This window comes from Odocoileus virginianus, chromosome 22 (assembly GCF_023699985.2).
Source record: "Odocoileus virginianus isolate 20LAN1187 ecotype Illinois chromosome 22, Ovbor_1.2, whole genome shotgun sequence".
Classification (NCBI taxonomy): domain Eukaryota; kingdom Metazoa; phylum Chordata; class Mammalia; order Artiodactyla; family Cervidae; genus Odocoileus; species Odocoileus virginianus.
In genome coordinates, this window is record NC_069695.1 from 23,156,727 (window position 1) to 23,181,736 (window position 25,010).

At 41.0% G+C, this 25,010-nt stretch overlaps 2 protein-coding genes across 6 annotated transcripts in view; one reads left to right on the top strand and one right to left on the bottom strand.

The window, feature by feature from the left end:
• The window catches only part of GREB1L (GREB1 like retinoic acid receptor coactivator), a 246,567-nt gene that overhangs the window by 34,398 nt on the left and 187,159 nt on the right, over positions 1-25,010 (top strand). The window lies entirely within an intron of this gene.
• LOC110130038 (large ribosomal subunit protein uL22-like) lies at positions 9,710-10,299 on the bottom strand. Its single transcript, XM_070453041.1, has one exon. It carries the CDS (start codon positions 10,282-10,284, stop codon positions 9,730-9,732), a length of 555 nt encoding a protein of 184 aa, XP_070309142.1. The 5' UTR covers positions 10,285-10,299; the 3' UTR covers positions 9,710-9,729.

Below are 25,010 nucleotides of genomic sequence, written 5' to 3' on the forward strand. Positions count from 1 at the left end.
CTCTCAGAAAATGGATTATTTCACTGCTTGAAGCTGTGTAGATGAAATCTGGAGTAAAGATAAAAGCTTTTATTTATTAAGCATATGTGCTGAGTACTCTTCTCAGAACCTGATAATAACTGTGTCATTTAATCCTTATCACCGTCCTCAGAAGCATGTTATTATTATCTACATTTTAATAATGAAAAAAATGGACGAAGCTTAGTAGCATTTAAGTTCACACAGGGCTTCTCTGTGACTCAGGCAGTAAAGAATCCACTTGTGATGAAGGTGACCGGAGTTCGATCCCTGGGTTAGGAAGATCCCCTGGAGGAGGGCATGGCAACCCACTCCAGTATTCTTGCCTGGAGAATCCCATGGACAGAGGAGCTTGGCAGGCTACAGTCCATGGGGTCGCAAAGAGTCGGACACGAATTAGTGACTAACACTTTCAAGTTCACATGGTAAATACCAGAGCCAGGATCTGAATCTGGGTAGTCTGACTGCAAAACCTAAGCTTTTAGCCAGTGCATTATACTGATTTAAAGAAACACATGAACAAAGTGTGAGGGATAAGCTATTAATATATTCAGTTGTTGTTGTTGTTTAGTCACTAAGTCATGTCCAACTCTTTGTGATCCCATGGACCGTACCCACCAGGTTCCTCTGACTATGGGATTCTCCAGGCAAGAATACTGGAGTGGGTTGCCATTTCCTACTCCAGGGGATCTTCCCGATCCATGGATCAAACCCACATCTCCTGTGCGGGCAGGCAAATTCTTTACCACTGAGCTATCTGGGAAACAGTAAATGATGACAAAAATATTAAGAGTTAGTGTTAAATTAATAGCCCTTTATGTTTCAGATTTCATGATCTGACTGGCCATGGTCCATTGAGGCTTTCATTTTGTCATGTCAGTGTTTAAATAAAAAATTATCTTTGAATGCCTTTAGATGGAGTACACACTCTTCTTTCCATGATTATCCCATATCAGCCCACAGATTTATGGCATTGGCAAACATCCTCTGTTAGTTCAGAACGCATTTTATTATCTTAGTTCAGAATGTAGGTCACTTTGTGAGTGAAGGAGAAGGAAGAAGGGATGAGAGTGATGTCATCCATGTAGGCCCACTTTTATCAGGAGAGGAAAACCTTCCCCAGAAACCCCTGAAACCCACTCCCCTGAGGTCACCTGGCTGCATGGCCGTGCCTCACTCCTGGGAAGGCTAAAGGTGGGGAACAGGGTTTTCAAGATGAGCTTAGACCAGGTGGTGCTGTGCAGGTGATATAAGAGACACGGGTTCAATCCCTGGGCCAGGAAGCCTCCCTGGAGGAAGAAATGGCAACCATTCCAGTATTGTTGCCTAGAGAATCCTATGGACAGAGGAGCCTGGCGGGCTACAGTCTGTGAAGTCGCAAAAATGTTGGACCCGACTCAAGTGACTTAGCACATTAGAGCAGTCAAAATCCTTTGGCTGGAGCTGTATTTATTAGCATGCTGAACAGAATCCGAATCCTATTAGCAAAGAAGGGAGGTGGGTATTAGAAAAGGGACTAAGAGTAGCTGTCATCATCGTCTTCTTTATAGTCTGAGTGACTGTGTGCTGCCCTCATAGTGTCGTGATTCATCCAAATGAGCTGACTGCTTTAACAAATATCCTCAGCTCTTCAGCAGCTTCATTAGTTACTTGCTGACACTTCAGTCCATCGTGGCGAGGTCTTCACATTTGCTCAGGGATCCGGTCTCCTTCCGTCTTGTTCAACTGCCATCTTCTGATTCCAGCTGCCAAGATTGCTCTAGAAGGAAGAAGAGCACGGGAAGGTACACAGCCCTTAACTGTCTTGGCCACTGTGTCAGGCACCTTCTGCGGTGAGAACCAGGAAGTGTTCTCCCACGTCTGCAGGGAGAGAGATGGGTTTGCTGAGCCTCTAGTCAGCTTCTGCTGCACTGCAGTCAACTCAAATCTAGTGGTCACGGAAGACAGCTGACAAAATGAATAAAGGCATTCTTTACAAATGTCAAAGTTTTTGTTTCACAAGAAATTACAAATAAATGAGATTTACTATCTTTTGATATTTTTTCAAGATCTTTTCAGCAAACGTCCCTCTTTATAGATAGTTAAAATATGGAGAATTAAAGTCTCAGGTGGCTCAGAGGGTAAAGAATCCGCCTGCAATTCAGGAGACCTGGGTTCAATCCCTGAGTCGGGAAGATCCCCTGGAGAAGGGAATGGCTACCCACTCCAGTATTCTTGCCTGGAGAATTCTAAGGACAGAGGAGCCTGGCGGGCTATAGTCCATAGGGTTGCAGAGTCAGACATGACTGAGCGACTAACACACAAAGTCCTAAGCACATCATTTCCAAAAAGCCTTCTTGACTTCTCAAGACAGCAGGCAGCCTGCTGTTTTTAATTCTGTGTGTGCTGCTCCTTGGCCATGATAGCCAGTTAGCATGTGTCTCACTTGGCTGTAAATTCCCGGAGGAACAGACCAGTAATAGATAAATGCGTGGATGATGTATTGACAATAGTAAAACTTCAAAGCAGACTAAAGGGAGAAAAGGCTAGTTTTGAATTCATGAAAATGTTGATTTATAGAATATTTAGAAAGATATGTTTTTTCTTTATATATGTGTGTATATTTTCTTTCTGTATGTATATATATTTGTATACAACTAGATGCTATTGCTACATGTTAATTATTTGCCAGCAGTTCATTCAAATGATGGTTTATGCTCATACAAATGCTTATGAGGTAAAGATCTTAAAATTTTGGACTTCCCTAGTAGTCCAGTGGTTAAGACTCCGAGCTCCCAATGCAGGGTGCATGGGTTCAGGGAAGACCCCACATGCCACATGCATGACCAAAAAAAAGATCTTAACATTTTTTTCACAAATAGATTAAACATATTTCCATTTGAGTGACCTTAAATTTCACATCTGTGGAAAGCAAGTTGGTGATGTTTTTATTTCACTAGTAATATTTGTAGTACTTACTATTTAAATTTTCTATTCATTAACTCAACCAATATTCAGTCAGTTCTTACTCAAACAGAAGACATTGATAAACATATTAGACTATAATTAATTAACTGTATGATTTATAATTGGGATGAACACCAGAAAGGCAAAGAGTAACAGGGAGCACATAATTTATATTGGAGATTTAAGAATGTTCCTCAGGAGGTACTGTCTGTGTTGAGATGAAAAGAAAAAGTGAGACAAAGCTAGAGGAGAATTGGGAAAGTGCACTTGAGAATATGTGAAGGTTCTTGGAGGCTGATAGCTGGGAGGACCTGAAAAAGACCAGGGTTCTTAGGTTGGAGGGGGACAGGCCCAGAGTTAGACGTGCCCAGACCTCATGGACCTCACTGGACCCTTGCTTTAATACATTAGCTCATGTGACTCAATAAAAGAGAAAAAAGAACTTAGCTGTTGTTTGGGGTTTTTGATTGCTGAAAGCAAGCTCAGTTGCTTATTCATGTCCAACTCTTTCTGACCTCATGGACTGTAGTCTGCCAGGCTCCTCTGTCCATGGAATTCTCCAGGCAAGAATACTTGAGTGGGTTGCCATTCCCTTCTCCAAGGGATCTTCCCAGCCCAGGGATCAAACCTGAATCTCCTGTAGCTCCTGCATTGGCAGGCACCACCAGGATCTTAGCTCTGCTACCAGGGATCAAACTTGCACCCCTTGCATTGGAAGTGCAAAGTCTTAACAACTGGACTACCAGGGAAGTCTCAGAACTTAGCTGTTTGGATGACAACATATAATAATAAACCTTTTAGCTTGACCTTTTAGCCAAGGACTAAAATATGAACACCAAGGATATACATTCAGTGAAGTACAATTTTTATTTGTAAACTAAAAAATATACCACCCTGTAACAAGAGTTGAAAGAGAAAAACCGTGAAAATATTGGTTACATTTTGGAAGTTAGATTGAGAAAATGTGGTAGGAGGTGGATTTAGATAAGTGGAGGGAAAAATAGAATTTGACTTCAGATTCACTTTTTAAATCAGAAATTTCATATGAATTAAAGATTCCAAAATAACAATAGCTAACATTTAGCTTGTACTATGTTTCAAGCCCCGATTGAAGCACTTTTTATTATTTTGCACAGATTTTACTCATTCAGTCTTTGAAACAGCGCTATAAATTAGGAGTGGTCCCCCCCTGCAGTTTTACAGTTAGAGCAGTGGATGCTTAGAAAGATAATGATGGGACTACAGGCACTATGGCTCAGTGGTAAAGCACCCACCTGCAGTGTAGGAGACGTGAGTTCGATCCCTGGGTTGGGAAGATGCTCTGGAGGAGGAAATGGCAACCCACTCCAGTATTCTTGCCTGGAAAATCCCATGGACAGAGAAGCCTGATGGGCTGTAGTCCAGGGAGTTGCAAAGAGTCGGACACCACTTAGGGACGAAACCACCACCACCATCACAGGCACTATAAACCAAGGCATCCCGGCTCCAGAGTCTCTGTTCTAATCTGTCACACACACATACTACATGTAAAAGTTATAGGGGAAAAAATGTAATATTGGTATAGGGAAGACCATTCTAATCCTGATTATAAAGTCAAAAACAAGGAAACGATTGATAGATTTGACTACGTGAACATGTATTTTTTAAACTTTTACATTTCCCCCAAATATCCCAAATGAGAAATATAAATAAGATAGTGTGTATAAATAGACAAAGTGTTAATACTCTGTGTATAAAGCATTCTTACAATCAATAAAAAGGAACAAATCCCCCCAAAGAAAATAGTCTAGGACACGGGTTAACAAACTGGTCCTAGACTGAATGCAGTTCACCATCTGTTTTTGTTTTTGTTTTTCCATTTATTTTTATTAGTTGGAGGCTAATTACTTTACAATATTGTAGTGGTTTTTGCCATACAGTGACATGAATCAGCCATGGATTTACATGTGTTCCCCATCCCGACCCTGCCTCCCTCTCCATCCCATCCTTCTGGGTCTTACCAGTGCACCAGCCCTGAGCACTTGTCTCATGCATCCAACCTGGGCTGGTGATCTGTTTCACCCTTGATAGTATACATGTTTCGATGCTGTTCTCTAAGATCATCCCACCCTTGCCTTCTCCCACAGAGTCCCAAAGTCTGTTCTGTACATCTGTGTCTCTTTTTCTGTTTTGCATATAAGTTATCATTACCATCTTTCTAAATTCCATATATATGCGTTAGTATACTGTATTGGTCTTTATCTTTCTGGCTTACTTCACTCTGTATAATGGGCTCCAGTTTCATCCATCTCATTAGAACTGATTCAAATGAATTCTTTTTAATGGCTGAGTAATATTCCATGGTGTATATGTACCACAGCTTCCTTATCCATTCGTCTGCTGATGGGCATCTAGGTTGCTTCCATGTCCTGGCTATTATAAACAGTGCTGTGATGAACATTGGGGTACACGTGTCTCTTTCAGATCTGGTTTCCTTGGTGTGTATGCCCAGGAGTGGGATTGCTGGGTCATATGGCAGTTCTATTTCCAGTTTTTTAAGAAATCTCCACACTGTTCTCCATAGTGGCTGTACTAATTTGCATTCCCACCAACAGTGTAAGAGGGTTCCCTTTTCTCCACACCCTCTCCAGCACTTATTGCTTGTAGACTTTTGGATAGCAGCCATTCTGACTGGCGTGTAATGGTACCTCAGTGAGGTTTTGATTTGCATTTCTGTGATAATGAGTGATGTTGAGCATCTTTTCATGTGTTTGTTAGCCATCTGTATGTCTTCTTTGGAGAAATGTCTGTTTAGATCTTTGGCCCATTTTTTGATTGGGTCATTTATTTTTCTGGAGTTGAGCTGCAGGAGTTGCTTGTGTATTTTTGAGATTAATCCTTTGTCTGTTTCTTCATTTGCTATTATTTTCTCCCATTCTGAAGGCTGTCTTTTCACCTTGCTTATAGTTTCCTTTGTTGTGCAAAAGCTTTTAAGTTTCATTAGGTCCTATTTGTTTATTTTTGCTTTTATTTCCAATATTCTGGGAGGTGGGTCATAGAGGATCCTGCTGTGATTTATGTCAGAGAGTGTTTTGCCTATGTTCTCCTCTAGGAGTTTTATAGTTTCTGGTCTTACATTTAGATATTTAATCCATTTTCACTGTCTGTTTTTGAAAATGAAGTTTCGTGCTTCATGAGCCATGCTCATTCATGTGCATATTGTCCGTGGCTGCTTTTAAGCTACAGTGGCAGAGTTGAATAATTGTGCCATCAAAGGCTGCACTCTTTACTATCTGGTCCTTTACAGAAAAGATTCCCTGACCTCTGATGTGGACCACCCTTCTGGTGGTCTTGAAAGACAAGAGAGAGTCTCTTCTGTTTGGAATGGCTTTAGGTGGTCTGATTAGGCTCTTGAGGTCTCTCCCTCACCTCCATCCTGTTTGATACTGAACTCATCTTGGGTTGAATGCCTGTAGGCATCTGTCCTCTTTTATATACTTATTCCTGCTGAGTCAGTCCTCCTGTTGACCTGTCTTTCTTAACCTTACCTTCCTTTGCAGCCCTATCTCTTCTATGGGAAACACACCCTAGCTTCAGTGTTTTCAAGACACATCTTCAGTGCTTTCAAGACACATTCTCTGGGTTTTATCAATACCTGACCCTCCAACCATCTACTTTCCTCTCCTTTTGCATCCGGGTTGTTGGCTTTTGCTGGAAAAATTCACACGGCTAGAGCAATTGGTGATATAACTACATTCATGATCTCTTTCCTCTGCTAGGAAGTCTGTTCTGAATTCCTACATGACCCCAAGTTGGCTCCTCTCCAAGTACATCTCACGGCTGCCCTCCCTAAACTTTCTTCTCTCACTTTACCATTCCTGTTCTCTTCTTAGCTATCTGAAAATGAACTTGCTTCTGCATCACAAAGGAAAAAAAAGAAGGCTTCGTGCAGTGAATACCGGATCCCAACCGCTTCTGATTCCTGAGATGAGGAATTTGTTTGTGATACCTTCTTCCTGCTTTCTTTTCTTTTTCCACATTTTAATTTATTATGTATTTTTGGCTGCGCTGGGTCTTTGTTGCTGTGCATGGGCTTTTTTTTCTAGTTGTGGCAATTGATGGCTGCTGTCTGCTGTGCATGGGGCTCTCATTGCAGCGGCTTCTCTTGTGGCAGAAGCTGGGCTCTAGGGCTCAGGTTCAGTAGTTGTGGTGTACAGGCTCGACTGCCCCTGACAAGTGGAATCCTCCTGGACCAGGGATCGAATCTGGGTGCATTGCCATGAAGATTCCCAATCCCTGGATCACAAGGGAAGTCCACTCCTGCTCTCTTTTCAACATTTGCCTCTAAACTGTTTTCCTTGCCTATACCTTAAACCTATTTCATCTCTGGTCTTCCTATAAAAAGAAGGAAAGAATAAAGAGAGAGAGAGGGAGAGAAAGGACGATGAGATAAAACCAAAGGGAAGGATGCAAGGAGAGAAAAATAAAGAAAGAAGAGATGATGCTGATTCTTTGGACTCTACATGCCTCGCCACCGTGGCCACATATCTCTCTTTCCCTTCACAGCTGAGTTTTTGAGCACGTGCTCCTGGCTTGTCACCAGTTCCTCATAGTGTCATATGATTTACCTCCCATGAAGCTCATGAGGGTGCTCTGGCCAAGTCTCCATGCACAGTGTCCCATTCCCATCCCCGTCTTATTGGACGCATCTGAGTTTATGATACAGTTGACCTCCCTCTTACAGCCGGCTTCACTTTGTTTGTAGGTATTGCTCTCCTCGGGTTTCTTCTTTCCTTCCCCTCAAGAGCTTTGCTTGCTGCTACTCATCAAGAGTCGGACACGACTGAGCAACTGAACCGACTGACTGACTGACTGACTGACTGACTCATCCCCCACCTTACGCAGAATTCTGTCCTTGGGCCACTCATCTCTCCTCGATGATCTCGTTACCTCTATACCACTGACTCACAAATTTCTACCCCTACTCTGGACCTTTTTTCTCAGACGCCTCAGAGTGCCTACTAGGAGTGCCTACAAGGAGTTCCACATGCCTGGATGTCCTAAGATCATCCCAAACTGAATCCCACAAAACTCAGCTCCCTTTTACCCCCATCATGCCATCCCACATGGTACCACCCTATCCCTTATCACACTGGGTGAACCTCTGGGCCGTTATGCTCCTTGACTGGTCTCTGCCTAATTCTGTTTTGGGCCTCTCAAGAGCAGGGACAACCTATTTTATCTCTGTAACTCTGCATTCAGTACACTGAGTTTGCTCAATAAACGTGTGAGACAGTGGAAGTAAGGAAGATGAGGGAAAACAAGAAAGGATGGAACCTATTTCGGATTAAAGTGTTCCCGACAGAAATCACGACTAATCAGTCAATAGGTTGTCCTCTGAAATGAACTGAGGATGGGAAATTGGCTGGATAATGAAGTGCAGAAAACATTCTCCTTTTCTAGGGTCTGTTGCTAAAACAATAAAAACTCATGAGGCCTGCTGAAACTCATTAAGTAGCTATGACAGATGACTTTTTATTTAGTACCGATGCCTTTTAGGCTTGTAGAGTGTAGTTTGCAGAGCCTACGGCAGCTTTCTCCTCAAAACGTGAAGTTTAGCAGTAACCACGGAAGATTTTACATTTAGCACTTAGCACAGTTTCAGCTAGTACCTGAATTCTTGGTTCTTGGCAGCACTGAGAACACAGTGTGAGATGTTCTAAGTTAAAATGTTCTAGTATCAAGTGTTCTGAGAATGTTTAAGTCAGATTACTAAGCCTTGAGCAATTTGTAACACCAACTACAAAAACAGGCAAGGGAGAAAACACCAGTCACATTGTGTTATAACATAGAGGAATTATGATCTTCAGAGCCTAGATTTGAATGAATAGAGTGGCAGTCAGAAGTCATATAAAAAAGATGTGTATGTCACCCTCGGACCAGAAACTGATCAGTTATATATTGTAAATTCAGATTGTCTTAGTACCAAGACTAATGATTTTTTTTAAGTTAATTCAAGACTTTTGGAAATTTGAAATTAATGAACATTAGAATATCCCAATAGTCACTTTATAACAGTAATAGTTCCTGTACAACTGAATACATGTCCTATAAAGTCAATTATCTACAACTAACTCCATATTTCTCGAATTCTTCTGAAAAAACTTATTGTAAAAGTAAGCCTTTAAGGTTTAAGTCTTCCACAGGGTAAGAAAGTATCATTGAGACATTCAGTTCAGTTCAGTTCAGTTCAGTTCAGTTGCTCAGTCGTGTCTGACTCCTTGTAACCCCGTGAATCGCAGCACGCCAGGCCTCCCTGTCTATCACCAGCTCCCGGAGTTCACCCAAACTTGTGTCCATTGAGTCGCTGATGTCATCCAGCCATCTCATCCTCTGTCGTTCCCCTTCTCCTCCTGCCCCCAGTCCTTCCCAGCATCAGGGTCTTTTCAAATGAGTCAACTCTTCGCATGAGGTGGCCAAAGTATTGGAGTCTCAGCTTCAGCATCAGTCCTTCCAATGAACACCCAGGACTGATCTCCTTTAGGATGGACTGGTTGGATCTCCTTGCAGTCCAAGGGACATTACTAAATCCAATATTACATTAAAGTAATTCCCACAATGCAATTTGCCTTATCACTTCAAACCCTTTCCTTGTTTAAATCAAATATAACATTTTAGAAAGTTTGAAAAATAGAGGAAAAAGGGAATCTATAATTCCATCAACTTCACACAGCATTTTACAGAATTTTTTTTTTTACTTTTATTTGCATTTATTTTCTGCAGCATTTATTCCCAGGCCATAAGTTTTTGTTTCTTCAGTTTCTTCTGGGATATCTTTTTCTTCTGTGCAACCTCCTCCTCTGGTTTAGGAACAATCTGTTCTTTTTCAGTAAGGATCATCTCAATGTGGCCGGGACAGCTCATGTAGGGGTTGATCCGACCGTGAGCTCTGTAAGTCCTGTGCCGCATCTTGGGGGCTTTGTTCACTTGGATGTGCTCAATGACCAGAGAATCTACATCTAAGACCTTACGTTCAGCATTACTCTCTGCATTTTTGAGCATGTGTAGTAAAAATTCAGCACTCTTTTTGGGCCACCGACCCTGCGTCCAGCCCCACTGTTTGGCCTGTGCACACCTACCAACTCCACCGTTGTAATGACGGAATGGCACACACTGCTTCTTTAAAGTGACATATTTCAGATACTTGGTGGCTTTTCGGATATGCATGCCCTTTATGGCCTGGGCAGTTTCACAAGTGTTCTTAAAGTGAACACGAAGATTTGAACCTCTTGATTTGCATGATTTTGTGGGGTTTTCTGGGTCTAGTGAATAGTGCACCATTTTTAGGGGTCAGCTCAGGCCACTTACTGGAAAAGCCAGAAATTTTTTAATAATTATAATTGCATATATAATTTTGTATCTTGATTTTAAAATTAGTATTTCTCTCATGAAAAATTTTCTAAATGATGTTCCTAAATAGTTATGATGGTAATTTTTATAAAATAAAATCACTACCTGGGTCGGGAAGATCCCCTGGAGGAGGAAATGACAACCCACTCCAGTATTTTTGCCTGGAGAATCCCATGGACAGAGGAGCCTGGTGGGCTCACAAACAGTCGGACATGACTGAGTAACTAACACTTTCACTTTCACCTGATGTCATCTGATGATATACCATAATTTACTTAACTATTTGCCTATTGGGTAATTTAGATGAGATCCATTTTTTTACTTGGTACTGTGGATTTTTCTCCATCATACTTTGTGCTTTTATCTCACGGTAGATTTCCAAGAGTAAAATTGCTCAGTTGAAAGTTATACTTTCATAATGACTTCCCAGAGGAGTCTTCCAATAATAGTTCCCCTTGAAGTGTAAGAGTAGCAGTTTCATTGCTAATTTAGCAGGTGTTTTAAAGAGTGCTTCATCTTCATTGGTTGTTTTGTCTTATTTTAGCTTATAAACTTTGTTTTCTAGGGACTTCTCTGGTGGTCCACTGGAAAGGCTCTGCACTTCTATTGCGGGGGGCACAGGTTTGATCCCTGGTTGGGGAACTAGAATCCCATATACTGTGCAGGGAAGCAAAAAAAAAAAAAAAAAAAAAAAAAAAAACCCACACACAACTGTAAGCTTTGTTTTCTAGAACAATTTTAGGTTTACATAAAAATGGAGCAGGAAGTACAGAGGGCTCCTGGATACCCACTGCAGTTCTGCCTCCCCCATAGTTTCCCCTATTCTTAATATCTTGCATTAGTATAGTATATTTGTTTGATGAATGAGTTATTCATGAATGAACACTGATACTTTATTACGAACTAAAGTTCATAGTTTACATTAGGATTCACTCTTAGTATTGTACATCTTATATGGGTTTTAACAAAAGTTTAATGTCATGTGTCTGTCATGACTGTATCATACAGAAGAGTTTCATTGCCCTAAAAATTTCCTGTGCTCCACCTAGTCATTCTTCCTCCCCACAAGCCCCTGGCAACCTCTGATCTTTACACTGTCTCTGTAGTTTTGTCTTTTCCTGAGTGTTAATATAGCTGGAATCATATAAATATGTAGTCATTTTAAGCTGTCTTCTTTCACTTAACAATATACGTTTGTATTTCCTCTGTGTCTTGTGGTAGCTTGATGACTTGTTTCTTTTTTTATCAGTGAATGATAGTCCACTGTAAGGATATACCACAGTTTATCTGTTCACCCTTTGAAGAACATCTAGGTTGTTTCCAGTTTTGGCAATTATGAATAAAGCTGTCAAAAACATGTATATGCAGATTTTTTTGTACGGACATAAGTTTTCAACTCATGGGGTAAAAATATATTTTTATATTTGCCTGTTATTGATTTAGACATGTGTTCTCTTCTGTCTCAGAATATATTAATGAAACATATGTTTAAACACCTTTTTCTCCCTCTAGAAACTCTTTTTTCTCCAGATTGCTTTTCATTTGTTTGTTTGTTTCAGTCCCTATCTTTTGAGTCTGAGATATTCCTCAGCTGTCTGGTGATCCTGGTTGTCTGGTCTTACTTAAGAGCAATGCCCCATAAATCTGATAAGAAGCTCTGATCTCGTGGTGAGGCCTGCCACCTGGGGGCCATTTCACTAAGGAGTGCTCAGTGTTGGTATGTTAAGACTTTCCTCTTGGGCTGGTTAGATTCTTCAGAGGAAAATCTTCTGACCTTCTCTCTTGATGGTGGAAAACGGGTTACCATTTGTTCGGCAGCTGAGCTGGAAAAGCCGTTTGGCAGTGGGTGGACTCAGTATATAAAATGCTCATCTGATCCTCAGTTTGCAGACTGGTACCGCTTTCCCCTCACCCCACCCCTGCCCCCGCCCCACTCCCCCCGGGACGACTATGGCTGTCCAGCTTTCTACAGATGCAGGAGATACAGTTACCTGCTTGGACTTGGGGAAGGGCTCTGTGACTTATCTGATTCTTAAAAGAGAATTTCAGTTAATCCTCCTGTTTCTAGCCTCACCTTTATCCTCATACCTGGAGCCCAACTTTGTAGTGCCTTTGGGGGAGGTATGTGGTTTACTGTGTAAACTGGTTGTTTCCAAAACTTAACATGGGATTCAGCTTTCTCAATTCTGTGCGGTCATTGCTGATCCATTTGCTTTCCAGTTGAAATCTTTTGTTGTGTTTCTTTTGCTTCTGTTCTCTTTGGTCCTTATGGTTTCATATCTTTAAAGACCCTCTGCTGTGCTTTTAGGTTTGATAGAAATGAAAGTATAACCTGTCATTTATGGGAAATTCTCATATATCCTTTTTATTGATTGTTTTTGAATTATTTATTTTTGGATGCGCTGGGTCTTCATTGCTATACACGGGCTTTCTCTAGTTGCAGTGAGCAGGGGCTACTCTTCCTTGCAATGCGTGGGCTTCTCACTGATGTGGCTTCTCTTGTTGTGGAGCACAGGTTCTCGGTGAAAGGACTCAATAGTTGTGGCACATCAGCTTAGTTGCCCTGCAACATGTGGAATCTTCCTGGACCAGGGCTTGAACCTGTGTCCCCTACATTGGCAGGCGGATTCTTATCCACTGCACCACCAGGGAAGTCCTTGTATATCTTTTATTAAGAGGAAAGGAAATCCAATACCCTTCTCTATAGGCAATAGATGTTAATTGGTTTAAAACTTCAGAAAAAATATTTTTAAAGTTTAATTATCTATAAATTATAAATTAATTTATAATTATATTATATATTATAAATAACCTATAAATTAATTATCTATAAATGGACCACTTATAAAATTTTGGTGCACATTCATTCTGACTTTTCTGGATGATACATAAACATGTGATTCATTTTTATTTTTAGTTTGTGTGGGAACTATAAATTATGCCCATAGAGATAGAAAGCAGCCACCTGCTCTCACTGCCTAGGATGCTGTGCTCAGTGAATGAGTTAGATGGTAGGGGCTCAGGAAGCCCAAGGTCAAGTTGGCTCCTGAGAAACAACGTATCCTGTCTGCAACTTTCACTTCATTTGCCCTCTATCCTATAACCAGGGCATGACACCTGAAACCTTGTCACCACCACTTTGTAGTCATTGTTTAGTCGCCCAGTCGTGTCCAACTCTTTGTGACCCCATGGACTGTAGCCCGCCAGGCTCCTCTGCCCATGGGGATTCTCCAGGCAAGAATGCTGGAGTGGGTTGCCTTTCCCTCCTCCAGGGGATCTTCCCGACCCAGGGACTGAACCCGAGTCTTGCATCTCCTGCATTGGCAGGTGGTTTCTTTACCTCTGAGCCACTGGGGAAGACCCACCAATGCTCTAAAGGGTAATTTAAAAAGATTGTCCAGGTTGTAAAATTAGCTCCCTCATGGACAGCTACTTCTCTCTCTGTCTCTGTCGCCCCTTTCAGACCCTGAGTGGCCGGAAACACTCAGTATGCGAGGCAGGGAGCACTCCAGTTCTTCCCCTTTGTGTGTGGGCCCATCAGCCTTTCACCTTCTAGTTGATTCAAGGGCCTATTATTTTTAACAACTTTATTGAGATATAATTCACATGTCATAAAATTCACTCATTCAAAATGTACAATCCAGTGGATTTTTAGCATAGCCAGAGTTGTGCAGCCATCACCACAATCAATTTTAGAAATTTTTATCAACCCCCAAAAGGAAACCCATGCCCATTATCAATTGCCCCTATTTCCTCCCAAATCCCTCAGTCCTAGTCACTCATCTACTAATCTACTTCCTATCACTAATCTACTTCCTATCACTATAGATTTGCCTATTTTAGGTATTTCATATTTTCATTTTGTGTTTTCAAGTTTCACTTATGCTGGAGCATTCATTTTGTTAGTAGTGTCCTTTGAAGCCTACGAGTCTTTAATTTGATGATGTCTAGTTTGTCTGTTTCCTGTTTTGTCATTGTGCTTTTGGTATCATGACTAAGAAACTGTTGCCTAATCCAAGTCTCAGAGATTTACACCTTGTTTTTCTGTGAGAGTTCTGTAGTTTCAGCTCCCACATTTTAGGTCTATGATCCATTTTGAGTTGATTTTTATGTATAGTATAAAGTCAAGCTTTATTCTTTGTATGTTGATATGTAGCTGCTTTAGCACCATTTGTTGAAAAGATTCTTCTCTCCTGATTGAATTATCTAGGCACCCTTATCAAAAATCAGTTGACCATGGAGGGCTTCTCAGGTGGGTCAGTGGCTAAGACTCTGCTCTCCCAATGCAGGGGATCTGGTTCCATTTGTGGTCAGGGAACTAGATCCCAGGTACTGAAACTAAGACCTGGTGCAGCCAAATAAATATTTTTAAGATTTCCCCCCCCTGAATCCTCAACTGTATTCCATTGACCTGTATCTCTATTTTTATGCCAGCAGCACAGTCTTGATGACTATAGCTCTTGGCTTATTGCAGTTTTGAAACTGGAAGTGTAAGTCTTCCAACTTTGATCTCTTGGAAAATTGTTTTGGCAAAGTTTGATCCCTTGAATTTTTATGTGAATTTTAGGATCAGCATGTTAATTTGTGCCACCCCCCAAAAAGAACCAGCAGTTGGAATTTTGATAGAGATAACACTGAATTTGTAGGTCTCAAGATCTTGTTTTGTGTGTTTGCTTTGGGCACCGAAATGCATCTTGGGAATCTGCCTTTCTTATTCTTCTCCCAGTCAATGAAGTTATCATTGCCCTTAGTCCTGAGAGAAAAGGAGAAAAGTTCATGTAAACATTTACATAGATGTTAGCATTCATATAAATGTTAGCAATTAAGTGTGTTTTTCTCTGTCTCAGTTTCCTCTCTTGTAAAGTGGGTTTAGTAAGTGTATTTTTGTCTAAAGATGTTGTGAAGATTAAATGAGAGAATCCATGTGATGTGCCCAACAAGCACTCGATAAATAATCGAGTATAAGTAATCCATAATAGAACCAACTATACTCCAGGCATTTTTGCATCTAGATTGATTCTCCAATCCTTCATCCATGGCTTCATCTCCTACTACTGTCTCAGGTGTGATCTGTACTCCAGGAAAACCTGCATCTATCTGATTCTCCAAAGCCCATGTTCTTCCAGCTTCATCTGCAAATGTTTGGTAGGTTAAAACAGAAAATAAGAGGAATATTTATGATATGTAGCAAAAAGGATATTTTTCACTAAGAAAACTTTAATGGAAAAGAAGAATCATTTCTAGACTCCAGGGAAATGGAGAGTAAAGAAACAACTGTTAGAACATATCTTTTTAATCCTTAAGAAATTCCATTTCCTGGTCTTGGTAACTGGGATGCTCATGACTTAGAGCCAGGCAGAAGCTAACAGATAAGGAGACCCTGGGGGTCTGCTGAGATGAAGTGTCAGGTAGAGATTGTGTGTGTTTACTTGATTGTGATCTCCATGTCCACATGCTCTCCAGGCTGCCGGAAGAGTCAGCTCCCTTTAATACCAACTAGGTCTGTTCCTCAGTTCAGCCCCCTCCTCAAGTGTCTTGAGAATTCCTAGGTGATACAAGTTCTCTTCTGGGCTTCTGCACCTTTGATTAACTTAGAGACATCCCTGTTAATATCTTATAGCTAAAGAACCTTGCTAATAGTATACATGGAAACTGAACACCTCTTTGAGCCACTGTCCTTTTCCTGACTTTGGAAATGTGATTTATTACGTTCACTTTTTTGAGTTAACAACCATAAAATACAGTATAATCCAGTGATGAGAGAATGGATTTCCTTAACAGTTTACAGCTTTTACAAATGACAGACTAGTTTTTCATATAATTTCCATAGACTTTGAGAAGGGTGTTTATGGGCAGTAAGCAAAGGAGTTTGTGTGTATGTGTGTGTGTGTATGTAAAACTAATCTCATGCTCATTTCTTCATTCTCCGCCTTATCCTATGAGCTGTTGATGCCTTATCCATCCTCTTAAGTTTCTCTCAAATGGACCATATTCCATAAAACCTATCTAGACCCTCCCAGCTTCTCAAATTGTGTGTGGTGAAGCACCAGTTTCTTTCTTTTCAGTTCAAGTAGACTAATAATTTTGTAAAATATGAAAAGTAGAAGTAATGAGAAAAATCAAATTTAAAAAGACTTACAAAATATAACCTCCATTTAAAAAGCTGTGAGGTGATCTTGTTTGAACTTCTCTATAAACAGAGTTTTATAAATCTCACACAGCACCTACTAGGTGTCACTTTGCATGACAGTTATTTGCATACTGACGTTATCCCTCAACTAGGTTGTAAGCTCCTTGAGTCTGGGATGTGTGTGTTGTTAATCTTGGTATACCATCACCTCCTCATATAATTCTTTGAACATGTTTATTAAATTAAATTTCTGACTCAATATAGAAGGAACTTAGACATCCACTTAAACAGGTGGCCATTTTTGTGTACTTGATCATCAAAAAATTTCAACAGAAGCTTCCTATACTGGCTTTGTATATGGTGACTGTGGTTTATGATTCATGTAGAAAGCACTGGTAAAAGTCCCCTTACAGATAAGGAGATGATGTTGATGACTGTACACTGCTGATAAAAAAAAAACAGACCAGCTAGACCTTCCTCATAATGTTGTCCTCAGCGTTCATGCAGTAGGAGCACTTATTTAAATATTTTTCTAACTGAATCATCTCATTCAGAGAGTGAAAAAACTCAGCGAATGTCTAGAAGGGATTAATCCAGATGGATTAATCCTATATTAAATTCCTTACCATAGTAAGTTGTCATCTAGCTAGATTCCCACACAGAACAACTACACGGGTATATAATAGATGACTGTGTTTGCTCCTGAGGTTGTTGTTCAGCCGCTAAGTTGTGTCTGACTCTTTGAGACCCCATGGACTACAGCACGTCAGGCTTCCCTGTCCTTCACTATCCCCTGGCGTTTGCTCAAACTCGTGTCCATTGAATCGTGATGCCATCCAACCATCTCATCCTCTGTTGCTCCCTTCCCCTCCTGCCCTCAGTCTTTCCCAGTGTCAGGGTCTTTTCCAATGAGTCGCTCAGATAGAGTGGATTCTTTAGAGCTTAGTATTGTCTTCAGTGGTCAGGTTACCTGGAACCCTCCGTATTGGGAAAAGGAGACTAGGTTTGCTCTAGGAACCTCGGAAGATAGCATTTAATCGAACAGGACAGTACATTAAAGCAGTGCTTCTCAAACTGTGTGTGGTGAAGCACCAGTTTCTTTCTTTTCAATTCAAGTTGACTAATAATTTTGTGAAATGTGACAAGCATAAATAATGAGAAAAATGAAAGTTAAGAAGACATACAAAATATAACCTCCATTTAAAAAATTAGATCCAACAGACTAAAATTACTTAGTCAAATTGCTGGACCACACTTTGAGTAGCACTGGATTAGAGGGTGGGCTGTCATGATTGCCCACACAGGGGCTTGGATCATCTGTCCATGGAGTCCATTAGGAGATCTGTTTGACTATAATGAAAGCTCAGGGGTAAGAAAAGATCCTGATGTTTTGAGTTTCTTCTTCTTCTGTAGAATGAAAAGATTTGAGAAGGAAGGGGGAGTTTGTGATATAATTGAAATGGCATCTTTGGAAATAGCTTTCATATTTAAGATTGATTTTACTGGTAAAATGAAACACAGTGAGACTTTCAAGACCTAAGCCATGAGAGTTTAAGTAAAAGACAAACAATAAATACCTACTCAAACCTGAGGCTGCAGAAGTGAAGATGGAACAGTAGCAGAATTATTTACTAAGTACCATTATGTACTAAATATAGTACTAAGCTCTTTACCTAGGCTATCTTGTTTCATCTTTACAAGAATCCTGTGCAGTAGCACTATTAACCTCATTTTTCAGATGAGGAAACAGGCTCTAAAAAAGATTGAGTAACTTGCCCCAAGGTCACATCAGATGAATGGTGTGATTGTCAGATGGTTGGAGTATGTAACCTAGAACCTAGATTTCTTAGGTTCTTAAATGAGTGTCTTTATAGAGAGGTTTTGGCAAATCTCGCTTAGCATTTTCAGCCATGGACTTGAGGATTATCAGTGTCCTTGGATACCAGATAGCTCATTAGCCGCTCTTTTTAGTCCTTCAACTGTCTTTTGTATAAATTTTTAGAGATTTGCCCTTGAATAGGAGAGATGAACTGGAGTAGGAGCTGGCAACCCACCCCAGTATTCTTCCCTGGAAAATTCCACGGACAGAGGAGCCTGGCGGGCTACAATCCATGGGGTCGCAAAGAGTCCAACACAACTGAGTGACTGAGCACACACACAGGAGAGATGAAGTGGTTTAGCAAAAGACAGTTCTGAGGGTTATAGTCATGGCTGAAGCAAAATAACTCTGTGAAGTAGACTGAACCTAGGGTGGGTGATAACACTAGGCCAGAGATTCTCAGTTCCAATTTTTAGGTGGCATTCTATAAATCTAATGCTTTTAAAAAATATTCATTTATTTAATTTATTTATGGCTGTGCTGGGTCTTTGCTGCTGCAAAGGCCTTCTCCAGTTGCAGTGAGTGGAGGTTGCTACTCTCTAGTTGCGGTGCGTGGGCTTCTCATTGCAGTGGCTTCTCTTGTTGCGGAGCCCAGGCTGTAGGGCACGTGGGCTTCACTTTGCGGCTCCCAGGCTCTAGAGCACAGGCTCGGAGGTTGTGGTTGCAAGGGCTTAGTTGCTCCGTGGCATGTGGGATCTTCCTGGACCAGGGATCGAACCTGTGTCTCCTGCATTGGCAGGAGGATTCTTTACCACTGAGCCATCAGGGAAGCCCTGTAAATCTAATTCTAGTCATGTAGTTCTGTAGTCTCTCCATTGCATAGGATAAAGAATTTAATCTAGGCTATGTTAAGTATAACGTAAGCTATGTTGAAGAGATCAAACCAGTCAGTCCTAAAGGAAATCAGTCCTGAATATTCATTGGAAGGACCGATGCTGAAGCTGAAGCTCCAACACTTTGGCCACCTGATTTGAAGAACTGATTCATTGGAAAGACCCTGATGCTGGGAAAGATTGAAGGCAGGGGGAGAAGGGGACCACAGAGGATGAGATGGTTGGATGGCATCACTGACTCGATGGACATGAGTCTGAGCAAACTCTGGGAGACAGTGAGGGACAGGGAAGTCTGGGGTGCTGCAGTCCATGGGGTCGCAAAGAGTCAGACACGCCTGAGCGACTGAACTGAACTGATGTTAAGCCGGTTAGTGCCATGGCTTTCCAAATGAGTTTACCCTCTAAAAGATTAATTCTCTAAAACTTGTTAGGAGTTTGAGTTTTTTATTTGTTTGCTTAAGAAATAGAATAGAGTGTGTAATTAGTCATGGATGCTATTTTTTTCCCCACAGCAGAACTTAGAACAAGAACTTGCACATGTTGTTCTAAAGAGCTGCACACTCCACTGCATTATTGGTACTCAGTAAAAGTAACTCCTGGGGGAGGTGAGGGAGTTTTCTTTAATTAAAATGGAATACAGGGACTTCCCTGGTGGTCTAGTGGCTAAGACTCTGTACTCCCAAAATAGAGGGCCTGGGTACAATCCCTGGTCAGGGAACTAGATCCCACATGCTGCAACTAAGATCCTGAGCAGCCAGATAATAAAATAAATATTTTTTTAAAATGGAGTACAGTGTTCATTGCTATTTGAAATACATATTCCCTAATACATGACTTGAAAATTTGTGATTGTTTATTATCAGACATTCAGATTCAACCCTGTCACCTGTGCTTCTTGGAAATTATCTATTTTTTTTTTATGTTACTAAAAATAAATTTTAATTTAAAAAAAAGACCCAATACATTTGTTTCCTGTGGCAGCCAAATATCTTTGGACTTACTCCTACCTTTAACAAGAGAAACACTACCCTTGAATATATTTCTAAACCAAGCATGAGAGTTAAATTTACCATCTTTTCATTTGAGCAGAGGTGCTAATCTAATGAAGAGGAAGAGTCCTTCTGCTAAGATTTTAGCAGGCTTGCTGTGGTAAGAGAAGAATATCAAAATCAATTTAAACCCACCTGCATATAATAAATTAAAAAATTATTTTAAGTTATTTAAAGTCAGTGTAATATTATTGCCTTTGTTGTTTTTGTTTTTTGTTTATTTGTTGTGCATAAGACATTTTGGGTTGTGTGAGCTGATAATTCAGATGGTAAAGAATCTGCCTGCAATTCAGGAGACCTGGGTTCGATGCACAGGTAGAGAAGATCCCCTGCAGAAGGGGCTGGCTACCCACTCCAGTATTCTTGCCTGGAGAATCCCATGGACAGGGAAGCCTGGGGGGCCACAGTTCATGGGATCGCAGAGAGTCGGATATGACTGATCAACTAAAGCACACACACAGATGAAAACAGGCTATGAGGATTTTTTTCCCCCCAGGTAAATAAGAAGTCTATCCAGAGGAACATTTTATCCCAGTTGGGGAAAATAGGTGTGTGTCTGTCTGTGGAGCAAAGTTTTCCAGTCCCTCATTTCTGCAGTGAACGTGTTTGTACCCCTGCAGGTCTGCAGCCAGGTTGCTGATTTTGGACCACGTACCACTCCTCTGAGCTGACCGGTTTGCACTGCATATTAATGAATGGTGGTGAGCTCAGCTTTGAAGAATGCCAACAGGGTTATTTCTTCCTTATCAATAGTAAATAAAAATGAAAAGGCTACATTTCACATTAATTAAATATTGTTGTTTTCATAGTTTGTCTCTGAGCATACATCTAGGAGATTTTTGAGAGCTGAGCTAAAAATACTCCTTTTCTATAACCTATACTTTTCAAACTCCAAAGAAATGTGGAAAGTTGTATTTAAGGAAAACAGCTGTCTTCTATTTTTCTGGCATTCTCTGGGTGACATTCTACCTGCCTTTAAAGGAAAGTTTTTTTTTATGTGGACCATTTTTAAAAGTCTTTATTGACTCTGTTACAATTATTGCTTCTGTTGTTTATGTTCTGGTTTTTTAGTTGTGAGGCGTGTGGGATCTTAGTTCCCTGACCAGGAATTGAAACCATGTCCCTTCCATTGGAAGGTAGATTCTTAACCACTGGACCACTATGCAAGTCCTTCATGTAGCTCTTTTTTAATAGTGAAAGATAGCAAGGGGATACAGAAATGTTTTATTTAACTTCACAATATATACTTTGGGAGGTTGATAAAATACATTGCCAATAAGGAAATGATAAATGTCTGCTGTAAGGCACTGTTATGCTTGGAAATAACATTTGAGGCAATGCTTTCCAGCTTATAAAGTCATTTCCTTTAAATTATTCCTCATAGCAACCCATGTGAGGTAGATATCACTATTCCCATTTTGAAATGAGGAAAGTTACTTTTACAGCAGTGATAGTCTTGGTAACCAGGCCCTTTCATTAAAACACACATACATACCCGTACACTGTGTGTGTCCTAAGACTGGTGTAATGAGGAGGTTGAGGGGCCATGTGGTAGCAGAGAAGAGCAAGTCTGAGACAGACCAGAAGCGAGACATACTTTTGAAACAGAAGGCATGCTCTCCCACATCTCCTGTTACGCTTTCTTCTTTCTGCGGGCACTGGATGTTGGAACCTTTCTTCCCAGTCTTCTTGCATTTCCAAGGCCATGGCTAGCAAGAAATACAGGGATGCCCCCCGATTTAAGTGGCTTGCTCTGATTTTAGTTATGACTCCTCTTGTCACTGAGCATATTGGTCACCCTGTTGTTCTGTACAGACTTAGTTTATGGTGACTTCTTGACTGAGAGATTGAAACAAGTGGCATAAATTTTGTAAGGTCATCACCTTTCTTTCTCTTTCTTGCTCACCCTCTGAGGCCTGAGGATGGTAAGATGAAGATTGCGAATTACAGATGGAGCTGCCCAATGCATGGAGGGGACTCTGACTTACTGAAAGGAAATGCTAGCCGTCATCTCTCTTTCTTTCTGGTTCCCTGGAGTATACGATGGTGAAGATTCACCAGAGGGGAGCTTCAGTAAAATATGCTTTTTAGTCTTATCCTTAATATACATACCTTTTTGTATGGAATGTAAACTACCATTTTGCTGACACTGGCTTAAGTAATTAATAATTTTGTGCCGATTGATTCCAGTTTACTTTGCATTCAGTCTTGCCCTTGGTTTTGTGTAGGATAGGGAACAGTCTGTTTATCTGAATGAGAAAAATACAGTCACTGTGATAACCTGTTTTTTTTTCCTGCTTTATCTAGGTAATTAAACTACGAAGTGAAAGTCGATCAGTCATGTTTGACTCTTTGCGACCCCAAAGACTATACAGACCATGGAATTCTCCAGGCCAGAATACTGGAGTGGGTAGCCTTTCCCTTCTCCAGGGGATCTTCCCAACCCAGGAATTGAACCCAGGTCTCCCACATTGCAGGTGGATTCTTTACCAGCTGAGCCACAAGCGAGGCCCAAGAATGCTGGAGCTGGTAGCCTGTCCCTTCTTCAGCAGATCTTCCCAACCCAGGAATCGAACTGGGGTCTCCTGTACTGCAGGTGGATTCATTAGATGATATACATATTTTTCATTAGATGGTATATATATATATATTTGACCATGGGTGATAGTTGCTGGTGGTATGCCATTACCATAGCAACAGGTTCCATTCTGGGTTGCTAGTAATTGCTTTCAGAATTATGACAGCAAAAAGAAGGTTTCCCTGCTGAAGATGCAGAGTGTTTGGGACAAATGCAAAAAGGGCTCCATCCGAACTACTTATTCATAACCAACAGCTCACTGGCTATAACGACTGAGAAAGACAAGTTGTAACAGCTTCTAGTGACCACCTTCCCTGTCTTTGTGGCTGTGACAAATGCTGTGTTGCTACTTGGCTTTTGGGAAATGGAGAAGGTAAAGTGGGCTTTAGGCTTCTCTGGTGGTTCAGTGGTAAAGAATCCACCTGTCCAACAGGAGACGCAGGTTCAATCCCTGGGTTTGAAAGATCCCCTGGAGAAGGAAATGACACCCCACTCCAGTATTCTTGCCTGGAAAATCCCATGGAGAGAGAAGCCAAGCTGGCTATAGTCCATAGGGTCACAAAGAATCAGGCATGCTTTAGTGGCTAGACAACAACAACAACAAAAGTAAGCTTTGGCCTTGGAGTGTTTCTGTTAAAAAATATAATAGCATGAATACCCGGTTTCCTATCCTCCTTCTTCATTCAACTGCCAAATGGATCCTTTTAATTACCTTCCAGATGTAGCCAAAAAAGAGAGTCAGGAGGCTTCCATGAAATCTAGTAGTTGTACCATATTCCAAGGATAAAGTAAGTTTTCAGACTTTATTTTTCAGATCAGTCAGCCATTTCAGTTCAGTCGCTCAGTGGTGTCCAACTCTTTGTGACCCCATGGACTGCAACACACCAGGCTTCCCTGACCTTCACCAACTCCCGGAGCTTGCTCAGACTCATGTCTATTGAGTCGATGATGCCATCCAACCATCTCATCCTCTGTTGTTCCCTTCTCCTCCTGCCTTGAATCTTTCCCAGCAGCATCAGGGTCTTTTCCAATGAGTCAGTTCTTCGCATCAGGTGGCCAAAGTATTGGAGTTTCAGCTGCAATATCTGTCCTTCCAATGAATATTCAGGACTGATTTCCTTTAGGATTGAGTGGTTTGATCTCCTTGCTTTCCAAGGGACTTTCAAGAGTCTTCTCCAACACAACAGTTTAAAAGCATCAATTCTTCAGCACTCACCTTTCTTTACAGTCTAACTCTCACATCCATGCATGACTACTGGAAAAAGCCATACATAGCTTTGACTAGACAGACCTTTGTTGGCAAAGTAATGTCTCTGCTTTTTAACATGTTGTCTAGCTGGTCATAGCTTTTCTTCCAAGAAGCAAGCATCTTTTAGTTTCATGGCTGCAGTCACCATCTGCAGTGGTTTTGGAGCCCAAAAAAATAAAGTCTGTCACTGTTTCCATTGTTTCCCCCTCAATTTGCCTTGAAGTGATGGACCGGATGTCATGATCTTAGTTTTCTGAATGTTGAGTTTTAAACCAACTTTTTCACTGTCCTCTTTCACTTTCATCAAGGGGCTCTTTAGTTCTTCACTTTCTGCCATAAGGGTGGTGTCATCTGCATATCTGACGTTATTGATTTTTCTCCTGGCAATCTTGATTCCAGCTTGTGCTTCATCGAGCCTGGCATTTCTCATGATGTACTCTGCATATAAGTTAAATAAGCAGGGTGACAATATACAGCCTTGACATATTCCTTTCCCGATTTGGAACCAGTGTGTTATTCCATATCCATTTCTAACTGTTACTTCTTGACCTGCATACAGATTTCTCAGGAGGCAGGTCAGGTGGTCTGGTATTCCTATCTCTTGAAGAATTTTCCAGTTTGTTGTGATCTACACAGTCAAAGGCTTTGGTATAGTCAATAAAGCAGAAGTAGACATTTTTCTGGAACTCTCACTTTTTCGATGATCCAGCGGATGTTGGCAATTTGATCTCTGGTTCCTCTGCCTTTTCTAAATCCAGCTTGAACATCTGGAAGTTCACAGTTCAAGTACTGTGAAAGCCTGGCTTGGAGAATTTTGAGCATTACTTTGCTAGCATGTGAGATGAGTGCAATTGTGTGGATGTTTGAGCATTCTTTGGCATTGCCCTTCTTTGGGATTGCAATGGAAACTGACCTTTTCCAGCCCTGCGGTCACTGCTG

Bases quoted from the DNA above. Each gene is read 5' to 3' on its own strand.
- LOC110130038 (XM_070453041.1), bottom strand. From the start codon at position 10,284: ATGGTGCACTATTCACTAGACCCAGAAAACCCCACAAAATCATGCAAA.